Source organism: Cervus canadensis, chromosome 10 (genome assembly GCF_019320065.1).
Source record: "Cervus canadensis isolate Bull #8, Minnesota chromosome 10, ASM1932006v1, whole genome shotgun sequence".
Taxonomy (NCBI): Eukaryota; Metazoa; Chordata; class Mammalia; order Artiodactyla; family Cervidae; genus Cervus; species Cervus canadensis.
In genome coordinates, this window is record NC_057395.1 from 73,416,617 (window position 1) to 73,434,048 (window position 17,432).

Sequence of the window (17,432 nt, forward strand, 5' to 3'; positions counted from 1 at the left end):
GAAAAAGAAAAGCAAGGAGATGATGATCATGAAAGTGGGCGGTGGTTAACTCTGGAGGAAGAGGGAGGGGGAGAAGTTATGATCAAGAAAGGACTTGTGGCAGCTTCGGGGCCCTGGTCGGTGGTTACAAGAATGTTTGTTTTGTAATTATGTGTTGAACTGGACATTTATATTTTATGCATTTCTGTCTGTGTGCTGTATTTCCCAATAAAGAAATAAAGAAAGAATGGATGAGCAACACGGCTATATTAAAAATGGATGACCAACAGGGTCCTACTGTCCAGCACAGGGAACTCTGCTCAATGTTATGTGGCAGCCTGGATGGGAGGGGAGCTGGGGGGAGAATGGATACACGTGTATGTATGGCTGAGTTCCTTTGCTGTCTGCCTGAAACTATCACAACATTGTTAATTGGCTATACTCCGATATAAAATGAAAAGGTTAAAAAAAAAAGAAAGAATACATGAATGAATAAACAGGAGTCTTCCAGGGGCCCTGGCCCCTCTGCTGCCCCACCCCTTCCAGCTGAGGGCTGGCACGCAGCCTGGCACACAGGAAACTGGGTGGCCCCCGCCCCTTCACAGGGGCTTTGAAGCTTCCCCATCAAGTGAGTGGGGCTGGGCTGGGGGAGTGGCTGAGGGCGGCTGCTGGACCGGTTCCCCCGGCAACAGCAAAGACGGGGAGCTGGCTGGCGGGCTCTGCCCACCCCGCTCTGCGTCTGGACTGAGGTGCTTAGGCTGCGCTGTGCTCTCAGCTAAGGGATTGGATTCCCTTATCTCTCGGGGGTCAGTCCCCTGTGGCAGGGCCTAATGTGAGAGCAGCAGACCTCAAGTAATGACTCGCCTGATAGGAATCAGCCCAGCTCCCCACGGCATTTAGTCTCTGCCAGCTTCGTCGGCTTCCTGGGCACAGCTTTCCCGTCTGAAGCTGGGACTGAGGGGCTGGCTGGGCTGACGGGAGTTGGGGGACTGGGCCAGAGAGGTCACCCCCACTCTGTTGTGCCTGGGGAGGCGGAGAGTGGAAAGCACTCTCCCCCAGTTCAGAAGCAGAGTCCTGCAGGCTCAGAGGAGAAGGGAAAGACCTGTCTCTCCAGACCCTAGCATTTCTATGCAAAATGATAGGTGCCCCTGGGCATGGCTGCAGCCTCTGTCTGCAAGTCTAAAGGACCCCTGTGTCTGTCCCTCCATCCCCAGCGTACCTTTGTAAGCTCGGGTGACAGGGGTATGTGCAAGGACCAGCTGGGGTGGGTGGACAGACGGGGGCTCACTCTTGACCAGAAGCAAGCTGCAGGGAGGGGTGGTAAGTGTGTTACATGGATGTGTGGAAAGTCAGACAACTTTGGGGCTGTCTCCTGCAAAAGGCAAGATTGGAGGGGGCGAGGGGGCTAGTGGGTGACTTGGACAGATAGACAGATGGACAGATCGGGGAGTCCCTCTATGGTGAGAAGGCTGCGGGGCAACTTGGGGTCAGAGGATGGCTGGGAGGGATGACCAGACAGACACACAGATGCACTCCTCCCTCCGGGAAGGCCTCACTCACTCTGCGGGAAGCGGGGCGGGTTGTCGTTGACATCAGTGACCACGATGGTGACGGTCGTGGAGCCGGAGAGGCCGCCCAGCTGGCCTGCCATGTCTGTGGCCTGGATCACCACCTCGTAGCGCTCCTGGCTCTCGCGGTCAAGGTCGGGCACAGCCGTCCGGATCACACCTGTGGGTGGAGGGGTTGAGGCCAGGGATGCCCCTTGCCAGCTGCCAACCGATACGGAGACCCCTCCCCAAGAAGAGGCCAGGCTCATTCAAGTTCAGGAGGGGAATCACTGATGCAGAAGACACTGATACGACCACCATGCAGGTGTGGGGCTCAGCATACACACACACGTGCACACACGCATGCACGCACGCACACGCACACATGCATGCACACACACACGCTTATACAGATAGGCTCACAGACAACTCACACTCAGCACTCCACACACACATACCCTCACACACACACTGCTGTCTCACACACATCAGATTCATGCATGCGTGTGTCTTCAGTCGCTCAGTTCGTGTCTAACTCTTTGTGACCTCTGGACTGTAGCCTGCCAGGTTCTTCTGTCCATGGGGTTTTCCAGGCCAGAACACTGGAGTGGGTTGCCATTTACTTCTCCAGGGGATCTTCCTAGACCAGGGATCAAACCCACGTCTTCTGCATTGTAGGCGGATTCTTTACCGCTGAGCCACTGGGGAAGCCCAGATACATGCACATACACTTTAAAACACACACCCTCCCACCCACTTGTACACATAAACACACACATTATATACAGACATATTAACATACATCCACACACTCACACACATACGTGCACATTCACACACTCACAGGCAACACAAAAGCAATAGAATATGGACTATTTAGTTTACTAGAAAGAGGCATACGGCCTAGAATCAGGCACTGTGTGACCCCCCTTGAGCCTCCGATCCCACTTTCGGGGTCTCAGTTTCCCATGTGAGGGGGAATCCTGACATTTTCTGGGTGAGCCTGGCCTCTGTCTGATTCATCTCTAGGTCGGTGTCACTCAGCCCAGAGCCAGTCCCAGCGTAGCAGCTTGGTGAATGTTTAACTGAGTGAACTGGCCTGACAGTCACCCTCAAACACACTCACAATGGAGTCACACTCACCCACACATAAACACTGATATGTCTCACACACTTAGATGTGCTATTAACACATTAATACATCAATACACAGGTAACACCTATGAGGTCACACGCACAGGCACACACATAGCTACTAGCACACACTTATTCTCACACACACACATACACCCTCCATGATTAAGTCATCCCCCAGCCCTGGGGACCCCAGCCCCTTCCTCCGGGGCCCGGCCCTAGATTCTCTGTCCAGGCATCAGCTAATTGCTGATCAGACAATCTTTCAAACTGTTAATGGAAGCAGGCAGAGGGGCAGCAGGAGGGGGTGGCTGTGAGATGAATTCTGAGCAGGGGAAGGCTGACTTCTGGTCTCCCTGCACACACGCTTATACGGTGGGAGATCAGGAGGGAGGGGGGACCTGAGGCACCAGTCAGAGCCCCCCCCACCCCTGACCCACTTCAACCTGTGAGCGCCAGGTGGTGGCAGGTGGTGCCCAGGGCCTGAGCACCAGGTGGAGTCACGCACCAGCAGCCCCACGATGCGCCCCATAAAATCCAGCCTCTCCCTCCTGATGTCCCCAGACAGTCCCTTGACTCCAATAAAGGCAATGGAACGGGAGAAGAGGCTATAGTGTGTGTGTGTGTGTGTGTGTGTGTAACTGGGGGAGCCAGAGGTGGTGCATCTAGGGGGTGGGCCTGCTTCTGTGGGATCCCATGGAGATACGGAAAGTGCAGTCTGTCTAATCAGGGGTCATAGAGACCCTCTATCAGCGGCCTTCTAGACTCCTCAATAAGCTCCCTCCTGACTCCTCCTTGGCCTGGACTGATCTTTCCAAGGGCAGGAGAGACTCGGAAGCAGACCAACTTAGGATAAATCCCAGATCTGCCATTTGTTGACCAGGTGATCTTGAGCAAAACCCCTCATCTTTCTGGACCACAGTTCCCTCATTTATAAAATGGGACCATCACATACCTCCCCAAAGAGCAGGATTTCCCCAACTGGCACCGTGGACATCCCGGGCAGGATAATTCCTCCCAAGAGGTGCTGGTAGCAGCACCCTCCCCCTCCCAGCTACAGTTCCAGACATTGGAAAATGGTCCCTGGGGGGCAAAATTGGTTGAGATTCACTGGGGTAGAGTTTCATCTCATGAGAATTGCATGTGACAGTAACAACAATAACTGACATGGATGTGCATTTACCCTGTGCTTGCTGAGGTTCTAAGCACCTTGAGGAAACTGCCTCATTTAAATTTCTCCACAGCCTTATGAGGACGGTGCTGTAATTATACCCAGTTTACAGATGAGGACGTGGAGGCACAGACAGGTTAAGTACTGGCCCAAGGTCGCACATGTAGAAAGCACACAGTGAGGATTCCAGCAGGCTCTCTGGGGCTGGAGCCTGTGCTGTGGATGGCTCTGCTGGACCTCAGTAAGGACGGAGGGCCCCTGCCCAGCCAGCCTGGTATCCCCTGCCCCACCCAGCCTCAGGTACAAGGGGAGAGCGCAAGCCTCTGATAGACTGATGCTGCTTATGCGGTTCTGTCTCAGTTCCTGAGAGAGTCCTTGCTCATCTCCATCCTAATCAGGAAAGCCATGCTTCCAGTCATGCACTAGGTGCCTTGCCCATCTCCCCGGGGCTGGACCTCAACACTGGGATTGTCAGAGGAATCCCTTCCGGGGACTAGGGCAGGACCTGAGGCTGGGATAGGGCAGGACCTGAGGCTGTACTGGGAAGGTGGCCTTGTGTGTCCTCTATCCTGAGGGGCTGAAGGAGGAAAAGAACAGGAAGGGAAGAGAGAAGAGAGGGGAGGATGGAGGTGGCCGAAAGGGAAGGAGGGAGAGACAGAGAGGAATCTGAGAGGTCAGAGCAGAAAGAGACAGAGAGCGCCACTTATGCGGAGGCACAGAAGAAGGGGAAGGAGGGGAGGAGAGGGAAAGGGAGACCCACGGAGAGACAGAGGCCTGGAGAGAAAGCGAAAGAAAGGAGAAAGCAAGGCCAAGGACAGCAAGGGCAGCGTGGACAGACCTCCTCGGGGACGCCAGAGAGGCAGACGGACAGGGAGGGGTTGAGAAAGAAGGTGGGAGGGCGGGAAAGAGAGCGCAGACAGATGGACCGACAGGGGCGTGACCACAGGCCAGAGACGTGGTGGGGGGCAGAGAGGCGGGCTGGGGGGGGGGCGGGCCAGTCGAGCACTTACAGTGAGCTAAAGAAAAAGTGAAAGTGAAGTTGCTCAGTTGTGTCCGACCCTTTGCGACCCCATGGACTGTAGCCCACCAGGCTCCTCCGTCCATGGGATTTTCCAGGCAAGAATACTGGAGTGTCATTATCAGAGAAATGCAAATCAAAACCACAGTGAGGTACCATTTCACACCAGTCAGAATGGCTGTTATCAAAAAGTCTACAAACAATAAATGCTGGAGAGGGTGTGGAGAAAAAGGAACCCTCTTACACTGTTGGTGGGAATGCAAACTAGTACAGCCACTATGGAGAACAGTGTGGAGATTCCTTGAAAAACTGGAAATAGAACTGCCATACGACCAGCAATCCCACTGCTGGGCATACACACTGAGGAAACCAGAATTGAAAGAGACACGTGTATCCAATGTTATCACAGCACTGTTTACAATAGCTAGGACATGGAAGCAACCTAGATGTCCATTGGCAGACAAATGGATAAGAAAGCTGTGGTACATATACACAATGGAATATTACTAAGCCATTAAAAAGAATGCATTTGAATCAGTTCTAATGAGGTGGATGAAACTGGAGCCTATTATACAGAGTGAAGTAAGCCAGAAAGAAAAATACCAATACAGTATATTAACGCATATATATGGAATTTAGAAAGATGGTAACGATGACCCTATATGTGAGACTGCAAAAGAGACACAGATGTAAAGAACAGACTTTTGGACTCTGTGGGAGAAGGTGAGGGTGGGATGATTTAAGAGGATAGCATGTATAAGAGGATAATAAATATGTATATTATCATATATGAAATAGATCGCCAGTCCAGGTTCGATGCATGAGACAGGATGCCCAGGGCTGGTGCACTGGGATGACCCTGAGGGATGGGAGGGGGAGGGAGGGGGGAGGGAGGGTCAGATGGGGAACACGTGTGCCCGTGGCTGATTCATATGAATGTATGGCAAAAACCACCACAATATTGTGAAGTAATTAGCCTCCAATTAAAAAAAAAAAAAGAATACTGGAGTGGGTTGCCATTTCCTTCTCCAGGAGATCTTCCCGACCCAGGGATTGAGCCCAGGTCTCCCACATTGTAGGCAGATGCTTTACCGCCTAAGCCACCAAGGAAATCTATGGGCTGAGCTTTGTCATTTACGTCTAGGCTCTCACTGATGGGAGTCTGGTGATGGGGCCACTGTGCATAGATGAGCTTGTGGACCAAAACGTCAGTGACCCCGGTTCTGAGTGGGTCTGGGAGCAGGGGTCTGACTGAGATCTATGCCTGTGGGTGAGGTGCCACGCTTGTGTGACTGGCCTCCTTGCTGTCCCTGTCAGTTCTGACCCCAGAGGAACTGGGGACCCTTAAGTCTTCATCCCTAGAAACAGGTCATGAAGCCGTGCTGAGTGTGTGAGCAGGTGCCCTCTCTGGACAATGAGGAGGTGCTGCTTCTGGACCCTGCCCCCAGGGCCACACTCAATGACAGGTTGCTATGGTGATAGCTCCCGATGAACCCCGCCTGCTGGGATTCACGCCTTGGGTCAGCCCCTCCCACACTGACTCCAGCCTCGGCCGTGGGACTGGCTTTGGCCAACGGGACATCAGCAAGTGCGACAGAAGCAGAGAGACTTGATAAACCCTTGTGTGCCAGGGCTTGTCTCCTTGGGACCCCGAGACCACTGCGCCATGAAGAAACCCAAGATGAAAGGCCATAGCTGTCCTAGCCGACCTGCCAGCTGACTGTTGCTATGTGAGTGACCCCAGCAAAAGAACTGCCCAGCCAACCCACAGAATCGTGACAAATAATAAATTGTTGCTGTTTTAAGCCACTGTGTTTGGGGACAGTTTGTCACACAGCGGTAGATAGCTAACAGAGAAATCGAAATTCCCCAATCCGTTCCTCTTCTGGGCTCACTCCTGTAGCTGCGTTTCACGGGAGGGCCATCTGGCTGGAAGGTCCAAGATGGCCTCATGCATTGATACATGCTGGGCGGTTGATCCTGGCTGTTTACCAGGCCTTCTCTCATCCTCCCGTGGGCTGGGCTGGCTTCCTTAAACCGTGATCTCAGGACCATGTTCCAGGAGAGAAGCATGAAAGCTGCAAGGTCTCTTAAGACCTAATCCGGGAATCTGCAGAATATCACTTCTGCTACATTCCATTGGCCAAGGCAAGTTGTAAGGTGGCAGCCCAGATTCAGGGGGCAGGGAAATAGACCCCTCCTCCCCTACTCGATGGGAAGAGCTGAAGTCACTTTTCTAGGAGGCCAATTCAGGGATGGGAGGACTTGATGGCATATTTTGCGATCTGCTCTATTCCATGCCCCATTCTATCCCTGATGCTGGGAGAAGCGTCCTGGAGGCTGGTGTCCACCTGAGAGTCTGAGGGAAAATTCTCAAATCAACTCTTAAACCATCTGGCTCTGGGTTTCCCTGGTGGCTTAGTGGTGAAGAATCTGCCTGCGAACGCAGGAGACACGGGCTTGATCCCTGGTCTGCAAAGATCCCACAGGCCGAGGAGCAACTAAGCCCGCGAGCCACAACGACTGAGCCTGTGTGCCCTAGAGTCCGTGCTCCAAGAGAAACCACCACAGTGAGAAGCCCACACACCTCAGTGAGAGGAGCCCCCACTCTCCGCAACTAGAGAAAAGCCCGCACAGCAAGGAAGACCCAGCACAGCCAAAAATAAATGAAGAAATAAAATTATTTTTTAAAAAACAAACATCTGACTCTGAAAATTCATTCACTGACTCATTTATCAGGGCCTTACTGAGGGGCTATCATGTGCCAGGGCTACACAGAGTCAGATAAGAAGTAGCACAAAAATGAGGGACTTTAGAGTCAGATAGATATGGGTTCAAGCCCTCTTTCCACCACTTATATGTTACCTGACCTTGGGCAAGTTCTTAACTCTCTCTGAGCCTCAGTTTCCGATTCTGTAAAATGGGACTACTCAGTGGAAAGGGCTCTTACATGGGTTAAATGAGGCAAAGCTTCAGTAGCAGGTCCCACATTTTGGAGATGCTTTGAGGATTCCCTCTCCTAAAGTCCTGGGTTGTGGACCCCATAAATCTGTTCCACAAGGGCCAAGATCCACATTGTCTTGCTCATCATCTTATCTATACAATCCAGCACATAGTAGGTGTTCGATAAACATTCTGACTTACGGACCTACAACCATAGACCCTCTGCCTGCCTCTCCCAGCCTGGATAGTTGTCTGTCTATCTGGCTTCTCTGGTGGAACAAAAGCCCATGAAGGCAGAAACCAGATCCAGTGCATCATCCTGACCCCCGGGATCTGGCACTTACAAGGGTGAGTTTCATTCCCTCTTCGGGAAGCCAACGATTCTGGCTCAGCTGAGAATGTTCAGCAGAGATCTTGAAGTCTCTGAGAGCCAGAGGCTTTCTGTTCTTGCTGGGATGGTGGCTGGGCGGGGGCTGGCAATGAGAACCTGGCCCTGGCTCCCCACAGCCTTGTCCTCACCCAATGCCCCCAGTTCCAGCTGTTGTCCTCCCTGCTCCCGCCGTCCCCTCCAAATGCTGCAGAAGGGGCCCAGGAGCCCAAGTGATGCCTCATTAGCCCTGCAAATGCCATCCCTGTTTTCCCAGCGGGGGGTCTGCTGGCAGGCCTGGCCTTTAAAACACACACGCTAATTCCTCCTCTGGCACGGGCTCGTGGCGCCCCGCCTCCTCCCTTCTCACACCTTCCTCTCAGGCCCCGTTCCGGCTCTGCTCCCTGCTATCTGCACAGCCAGAACAGACTGTACCTCGCAGCAGCTGCTAAATATAGACCCGCATCAGCAGCATATTCCTGGCTGGGGAAATGGAGCTGGGGCTGGAAATGGCACTGGGGCGGCTCCTACCATGGGGCCAAAGGCTCGGGGAGGAAACATCGAGTCCTTCCTGGGCAACACCTCCACAAAGACCCTTTCAGGCTGTGGAAGTTGAAGGGTCCTGAAAACAAGGACCCCGTTTGTGTTTCTCCGCTTGCCTTGCCCGGTGCCCACTTTCAAGCTTCTTGGGAACCGTTTCTGCCCTCCCAGGCTCCACGGCCTCCTACTTGCCACCTTCCTCCCGACTCTCTGCAGCGGGGGATGCTCTTTCTTAGAACCTGGCCATCCTCCTCACTCTCTTGGAGTCTGATGCTTCATCTGCCCACCCCTGTCACCTGCCAGACTCGGTCCTGGCCCTGCCCTTATTTCTCTGTCCTGTCTTTTCCTCCCCACCTTAAAGCTGAAGAACTCTCAGGCTGAAGGCACCATCATCCCCAGGGATTGCACTGAGCCCATCACACCCTCACTGTTCCCCGGCCTGCATCTTCTGTCCTAGATACTGGGTGGCCGACCCCCTCACTTTCATTCAGGGATCAGCCCCAATATCACCTCCCCAGAAAGGTCTGTCCTGACTTCTTCATCTCAGTCTACTGTCTTATCCTGCTTAGGTGTCTTCCTAGCACTCACTGCTACTCAATATTATGTTACATGTTTATGTGCTTGTTTTCTGTATTTTCTACCTAAAAGTTCTGTGAGGGTAGGGTCTTGGGTTTGTCTGTTGCTGCATTCCTAGGGCCTGGAGACAGCAGGACATGTACAGGCATTCAATAAAGAGCTGGTGAATGAATGAATGAATGAATTCTCCTACTGGACCCTCCCAGCAATCACGTGAGATGAGTATTATTATCTCTCTTGTGCACACGAGGAAGTCAAAGCTCAGAGTCCCAAGCATTCTTGGAGCTTTACACCCAAATTTCAGATGGCCCATTCTAGATGATTCTTCCCTCCTCTCATCTAAAAGCCAACAGAGTTAAAATCAAATTAAATAGCTCTGCCCCAGATCCTGAAGCATACTCAGTAATTTCTCTGCCGCTTGACAGTTTTCTTAAGCCAACCTCATCCTTCTGTTTTTGTAGATGGTGCCCCTTTCCATCCCAGGTTCTGACGTTAGGAAACCCCAGATCCCTTCCTTAATCTAGTCCTATACATTCACCCAGGTCTTCAAGGTTTGCCCTTTGCAGGATCTCACTGTCACCCCTCATTCTCCCTCCTCAGCATCTCAAAGAATCTTCCTTAGCAATCCCGTATCATCTCTGGCCCCCAACAAGATGAAGCAAGTTAAGGAGTCTGGGTGGGCACCAAGAAAGGGTGCAGGCTTTGACTTTTGTCCTTCGGGGCTCTCTGCTGGCACCCCAGGCTCCTGGGTGTCCCTGAATTCAGTGCTTGCTTCTGAGCCATGCTATACAGGGGCAGCCTGAGGGATCTTGTTAAAATGAAAACCTGAGCATGTCACTTTCCTGCTTTAAAGTCATCAATGAACCCACAGGGTTGGCGAGGGGGAGGGGAACAGGCTCTCTCCTAGGCGGCTCTTCGCGAGTGTAATCTGGTACATTTCGGCATTATCTATCCTGATTCCAAACGCACATGCTCTTTGACCCAGCTTTTCCACTTCCCGAAAATTATCCTGCAGATACACTCACACAAGCACAAAATGATATATGTATGAGGTTATTCACTGTAGCATTGTTCGTTGTAGAAAAAGATTGGAAACAGCGTAAGTGTCCATCAAGAGGGGACTGGTGAAATAAATTTCAGTGTATCCACAACAGCTGTTAAATAAAAGAATGAGGAAGCTCTTTATGTGCTCATATGGGATAATCTGCAAGATGTATTGTTAAGCGAAAAAGACAAGCAGTGTGTATAGTGTGTGTTTATAGCTACCATTTGTGTAAAAAACAAGCAAACAAACAAATACATGTACCTACATTCTTGTACATGCATAGTATAGCTCTGGAAAGATACACAAGAAAATTACATTGGTTGCTTTGGGGATACAGACCAGGTATCTGGGAGACTAGAAGGGGTGAAAAATTTCCATTAAATACAAACTTGGACTTCTTTTGGAACTGTGCTGGGTCTTCGTTGCTGTGTGTGGGCTTTCTCTAGTTGTGGTAAGTGGGGGCTACTCTCTAGTGGGATGCGGGCTTCTTATTGCCGTGGCTTCTCTTGTTGCAGAGCGTGGGCTCTAGGCTCACGGGCTCAGTAGTTGTGGGTTGTGGTGCATGGGCTTAGTTGCTCCATGGCATGTGGGATCTTCCCAGACCAGGGATCAAACCTGTGTCTCTTGCATTGGCAGGCAGATTCTTTACCTCTGAGCCACCAGGGAAGCTCCCAAATTTGGACTTTTTGAATCTTGAAATGTATTATCTATTAAAAAAATTTTTTTAGACAATATTTTTCAAGTGAATGAGTTCAAGGTCTCATAGGATATATACACCATGTGGCTCCTTTTGGGGTTGCAACTTCTGAGGGTGAGACTGCTCTTCCTTCCTCTCTTTTTAAAAACATTTCTTTCATGTTTGAATGTTTTCTAAAATGTATTAGTTTTGCAAGGAGAAAAAGTAATGCAGATATTATGTGTAAGAGCATGTGATTATAGACTGGAACCCTCCCCCTAAACAAAACAAACTCACACACATACAATATCCCAATCTCAAATCTATCAAACACCCTCCCACCCCACTGCCCTTAGAATAAAATCCAAACACTTTGCTTGCCTTGCATGCGATGCAGCCAGGCCCCAGCCAGCCTCTCCAGGTCACCTCTCCACAAGCCACTTCCCCAGTCCTGAGTTGTTTACAATTCCCCTTACGCCTCAGGCTGTTCTCTTCCTCCCAGTTTTGCCTGCACCATGCCCTCTGCCTGGAATGCCCTTCTCTGCATCTCGGTCTGGCCAGCACTTTATCCTTTGGAGATTGCTACCACTTCCTCCGAGAAACTGGCATCCTCATTGCCCACGCAGACGCCTGTCCCCTTGCCCCCACTGGACTAGGAGCCCCATGGTGACTTTCAATAAACATTTGGTGGTGTCTGATGTCTCAACCCCTGCCTTCTTCAGTCCCAGGACCATTGAGAGCACTGCTCTTGGCATTGGCAGCCACAGCCAGCTGTGGGACCTGGAGTGAACCAGTTCACCTCTCTGAGCCTCCTCCTGTCCTCTGTGCACCTCCGGCAAGCCACCGGAGCACATCCCCCACCCGGGGATGTACTCAGGTTCTAGCCTCAGAGCGAGTGAAGCGGTGGACAGTGGGGAGGTGTGCTGCACCATTGCTTGGCGGTGGTGGGGAAAGCAGTAAGCCAAGACCTTCCCTAACGGTCTTGGCTTCTGTCTTCCCATCAGATCCTTAACAACTGTCACTTGAACAGAGGTTTCACAACTGCCAAAAATGTGCCCTGCACAGGCCCACTGCCGCCCCCCACTACCTGAGGGCCCCCAGCTACACTTATGACCATGGCCGACTCATACGGACTGCGGATGCGTCTGCTCCAGTTTAGTTCTCAGGCCAAGGTGGGGGGCCCCTGAGTTCAGATCTCTGACGTCCTTTCAGGAGGCCTATAGTGGTTGCTTCCCGCCTTTTGATTTTCGTGCCAGTCTTGCAGGTGCCCCCCCCCCCCCGACTCCATTTTTCCCCCTCCTGCTTTGTCCTCTCTTCCTGCCTGGCCGCCCTTCCTCTCCGAGGCCCTGGGATCTCCTGGATCCGACGAGATGCTTCGGTATCCTGTCCCAACCTCAGCGCTGTTGGTTGGAAGGCTGAGAGCGGAAGTCCGCCCGCCTCTCTGGTCCCGCCCCTTATGCCACGCCTCCAGTCCCGCCACGGCCCCGCCCCTTTAGGCTGGCCCCGCCCCTCACCGGTCTTGGGGTCCACGGTGAAGTGATGCTCGCCATCCAGCACGCTGTACACCAGTCGAGCGCTGCTGCCATACGTGGGGTCATCCGCATCGGAGGCCATCACCTGCATCACCGATGTGCCTGGGCCCGGGGGACCAAGCGAGACAGAGGTCAGCTGGCGCCGCTGTGCTCCTCCTCTCCACCTCTCCCCACCCACGACAAGCTGGGAAAGGAGACTGAGGCTGGAGGTCACTGAAGCCAGTCCCTTCACAGTCCCCTTGTCCACATTAAGCCCCAACCCGCTTCCAGATCTGGGGGCCTTCCCAGAAGCACGAGCAGGACCATGGAGCCAGATCTGGATTCAAAACTCCTTTCCCAGCTGCAGGACTCTGGCGAGAGAAGAGAGCCTCTCTGAATCTCAGTTTCCTCACCAGCAAAATGGGGACAATCCTGGTTCTTGTTTGTGATGGAACACATTTTAAACTCCCACTCTACAATGAATGGGCTCAGAGCCGTCTCTCAGTGGTGGTGGAAATGGTTAATTTTACCAGTTAAGGTCATTACCGTCAGAGTTAGAGCTGAGACTGGAAACCACGCACTTTACTCCCAAAGCAGGGGTCTTTCTACCCACCCCAACGCGTCCTGATTTCTCAAGGAAATTCTGCCTTCTTCCTCCCATCCTCCATACTCCCATCCCCACTATGGAGGGGGTGTGTGCGGAGGTCAATGCAGAAGGACAACCAAGTTTACTGAGACTCAGCAGCCAGTGTCTCTTGGCCCCCAGGCAGAAGAACAGCAGCACCCAGCTCTTGCTTTGGGAAGTAGTTGGCTGTGGTCCTTGGTGCCCTCCTCGCTCCTCCCCCCGGGTGCCCAGACAGCCCCCAGCCCCAACGCACACACTTCTCCTCATGCTCTGCACGTAGGCTGCTGGGGAGAGTATAAATTGGATAAAAGTCCATCAAACAGCGGCAATTAAGTTATTGATTTTCGACGCTGCCTCATTAAACTGGGAGCTTCTCTCGGCCTGTCCCAGAGATGGCTCTAATTTGACATCATGTTCAATTTGACGAAAGCAGAGCTTGGGACGTGAGGCTGGACAGGGTGCGGATGATGGAAGGGGTGGGGGAGGGGTTGGATGGAGGGACAGGCTAAGCTGAGTGGTCCATCGGAACCTTTCCAGAGAGGAGGGGATAAGACCCAAGAGGGAGTCATGAAGGCTCGAGATGGGACCCAAGGGGGAAGAGACTCAGGCATCACTTCAAGGAGATGCCCCCTTCTGGGTGCCCTGCTAAGGTTCCAGATAGAACCCTTCTGGTGGGCTGGGCCCTCTGGGCCAGTGAGGTGGCATGCTGGGGGGTACGGCTAGTTCACTGCCTGGCTAATGAGTGAGGCTTTGGAAGTGCTACTGCAGCAATTCTGCTGAGCCCAGACTGCCGCCCGCCTCTCCCTCCTCCAGCCTGGGGCCCTCGATCATTCCAGACAGACACATGTATTTATTTTTCACTCTTTTGCATTTCTCATTTCCCTCTCCGTGTCCCCCCCTCCCAGCCTCCTAAACCGGCCCTGCAATGCGCCTCTCTCTTTTGGCGGCTCCAGCTCCACATCAACCATGTCAGAGTTGCCTGGAGAAGCTGGGAGGAAGAGGTTTGGGCAAGCCCCCTCCCTCTTGATGCTAGGTAACCAGGGGTCTTCTATTCAGGGCCAGGGCATGATCCCAGGCCCCTCCTCTTAAACAGGGAGAAGAGAGAGTAATAGACCCTACTGAGCACTCACTGCATGCCTAGCTTCACCAGCCACTTAAATCCATCATCTCTAATTCTCATAGCATCTCTGAGAGGCAGAATGGACCTCTCTAAATTACAGGTGGGGGAAACAGGGGGAAAGACCTGAATGGGGGCACAGAATGATGAAGTGGTGGGACTTGAACCCAGGACTCTCTAAGGTCAAAGTCCTCTGGAAGCCAGAGTCAGCACAGACACACATGGTGACCCTGGATGGTGGCCTGGTGTACTGAATCACAGCCAGTGACTCTGCCACTTCTTAGCAGTTTGACCTTGGGCCCGTCATGAACCCCGCTTTTGCCTCAATTTCCTCCTTTGTGAAATGAGGGTGACAGTACCACCAGACTCCTGGGATCGATTTCAGAATTCAAATAGATTTCCGTATTCAGCACCAAGGACAGCGCCCAGCCCACACTAAGAACTCCGTAAGTGCAGGTTGTTGTCTTCTCAGGAGGCACTGCATGCCTGTATACAATGGCACAATCAAGCCTCCCTCACAGACACACTGAAATGAGAGACGATTCATACAGCATCAGGCTCATGGTGGGCGCTCAATAAATAGTGGCTGTGTAACTGTTAGGAGAGAGGATCTCCCTGTCACTCTCCTCTGCATGTTGCCCCCACCCCCTGGGCAAGACACAATGCTGGCTTGAGTGAGTCCCCAGGGACATGGCTGAGCTCTCTCTCTCTCTCCCTGGATGTATCCCAGGGACTCCCGCAGGGATGATGGAATCATTTCCCCAATCTGGGGTTCTTTATTGCAGCCATTACAGTTAATGCGGACGCATGGGGATGGTGAAGGGTCAGTGATTCATCCCTGGTTCCACAGGCCCCACACTCCCTCCCACCTCCTTCACAAGTCAGCAGCTCCCCAGAATCAGCAGAAAAATGGGTGCCAGGCTTGTGGATGCTGTAGGACCACTTTGTACCATCCCCCTAAGTTTAGCAGATTGCATTTTACAATGCACCATCACGGCTCTTCTCTCCTTCAGTCCTCATGCCAACTCGATGAGGTAGATGCAGTGACATGCTGGCAAATGTTTAACCATTGGCTCTGGGGGACGGAGGGGTGGGGATAAATGCCCTGCTTTGTAGTGTTTGCTGATTTCTACGGTGTAAATACTCTCACCATGGCCAATTTCAAACTACCAATGTGATATCAAGTGGCTTATGAAACTCCTGAAAGTCAATATTTGGCTCTCATGAGCTGATACAAGCCAACTTCAGTATACTCCTGCATCACTTCCATTTTACAGATGAGGAAACTGTTATGCACAGTGAAGGATGACAATGTAAATTAATAATGAATAATAATGAAACCCATTATTACATAAATGTCTTCGATGATAATGATAGATTGTTTATTAAATAACTACCTTTCACTACATGTTATAATAAGCTCTTTATGCATAGTATCTTACGGAATTCATATAATAGAGTCTTGAAGTAAGCTCTATTAAGATTTCTACTTTGCAGATAAGGAAATGGAGGCTGAGTGAAGTTTAATAAAGAACCCCTTTTGTCTCAATTTCATCATCTGTGAAATGGGGGTACTCAGGACCATTGTGAGAACTCAAATAGATTTCCTTGCTCAACAGCTGGGACAGTGCCTGGCTAAATTCATCCGGCAAGGAAATAGGAGAGGCAAGGTTCAAACCCAGGTCGATCTGATGTCAAAACACACACGTATCTTGCCTTATAAGGTAGTAGGTTGGGGATCAATAGAAGTAGAAGTAGATAGGCAAGTGAAAGAAGAGTGGAAGAAAGGACAGAAAGGGAGAGCAGGAGAGCGAGGAACTGGATTCAGGATTCTCCCTCCCTGGTATTTAGTTCAAGCCCAGACTTTCAGAAGCAGGGCTGGGATTGGCTAGAATGAGCCATTCGCTGTCCGTGGTGCTGCTCCCAGCCCTTCTGCTATTTGAGGTTAAGGGCCTAATTCCAGACTGTCGTAGGAAGGATTGCCCAAAGGATTCTTGCATAAACAGGATCTCAGAACTCCAGGGCTCCATGTAGAATGTTGGATATGGAAAGGCTGCTCCTTGGAAAGCACAGAAACCAGTGGTTCTCAACCTGGCTGCACATTAGAATCTCTTAGGAGCTTTAAAAGAGAACTGATATTGAGCCCCAACCCAGATTAATTTAACAGCACTCCCTTGGGGGTGGAGCACAGGCAAGGGTATTTTAAAAGCTCCAACAGTGATTCTGAAGTGCATTCCAGACTGAGAACTGATGCCCTAGATGCAACCCCTGATTGAACTGATGAGGAAACAGAGTCACAGAGAGACTCAGAGCCTTTCCCCAGGTCAAGTCACTAGTAAAGGGTAGGAAAAGATTCCAACCCACATCTCTGTAGCCAGCATGTCGCCCTCCTGGACTCACTGTGCCTGCACTGAGACTGACACCTAAAAGGAAGCAGCAAGGATGACACAAGCCACCAAATCAGCATAAGAAGTTGGACACCCCTACAAAGAGATGCCCCTTGCAACTTCATGGAGACATGGGACTTTGGCATCAGAGAGTCCTGGGTTCAAATCCCACCACTTCCTCACTCTGTGCCCTCAATCAAGGCTTTCCCTTGTTTGGCCTTTTTCCTCATCGATAAGTTAGAGGGTCACACTCTGCCTCTCAGAGATGTTATGGGGGTTAGAGATGATGGATTTAAGAGGCTGGTAAAGCCAAGCATTTAGTAAGTGCTCAATAACAGTTTATTCCTTTCTCTTCTCTCTATATGGTCAGAAGATCTCTGGGGCTGTGCCTTTGCCCCTGAGTGGGAGACTCCTGGGCACCAGATTCAGGAGGGCTGGGGCTTGCCCACCCTTCATTTCTAGTTTATCTGGGTGGCTCTGACATTGTTTATCCTGGGTCCAGAACTAGAATCCATGCTCTGGCTCCCAGGTCAGAACGCTTTCTCTTCTCCCTTTAACCCTTGCTGTTTATGAAATCCAACTGAGGCCCAAACATGGGTCCCAGAACCCCAAACTGCTCAGGAAGAAGGTGGTGCCAGGTGGAGTGGAGGTCAGGGGATGAAGACAAATTCTCATTCCAGCCCTGTCCTTGGCTCTCTGTATGGCTATGGGACAACTACCCCAACCTGACTGGGCCTCAGTTCCCCTTCTGTAAAATGGAGATAACATTTTATGCTTCCTGTATCCTGGATGAGGG

The 17,432-nt window shown here is 51.7% G+C and overlaps 1 protein-coding gene across 2 annotated transcripts in view; it reads right to left on the bottom strand.

Moving 5' to 3' along the window:
* CDH22 (cadherin 22) overlaps nt 1-17,432 on the bottom strand; it is a 79,664-nt gene that overhangs the window by 40,442 nt on the left and 21,790 nt on the right. For both annotated transcript variants that reach the window (XM_043480332.1, XM_043480333.1), the window contains exons 3-4: nt 12,511-12,630; nt 1,540-1,707 (exon numbers count right to left, since the gene is read on the bottom strand). In XM_043480332.1, the coding sequence (XP_043336267.1) occupies nt 1,540-1,707; nt 12,511-12,630 (288 nt within the window). The remainder of the gene's footprint in view (nt 1-1,539; nt 1,708-12,510; nt 12,631-17,432) is intronic.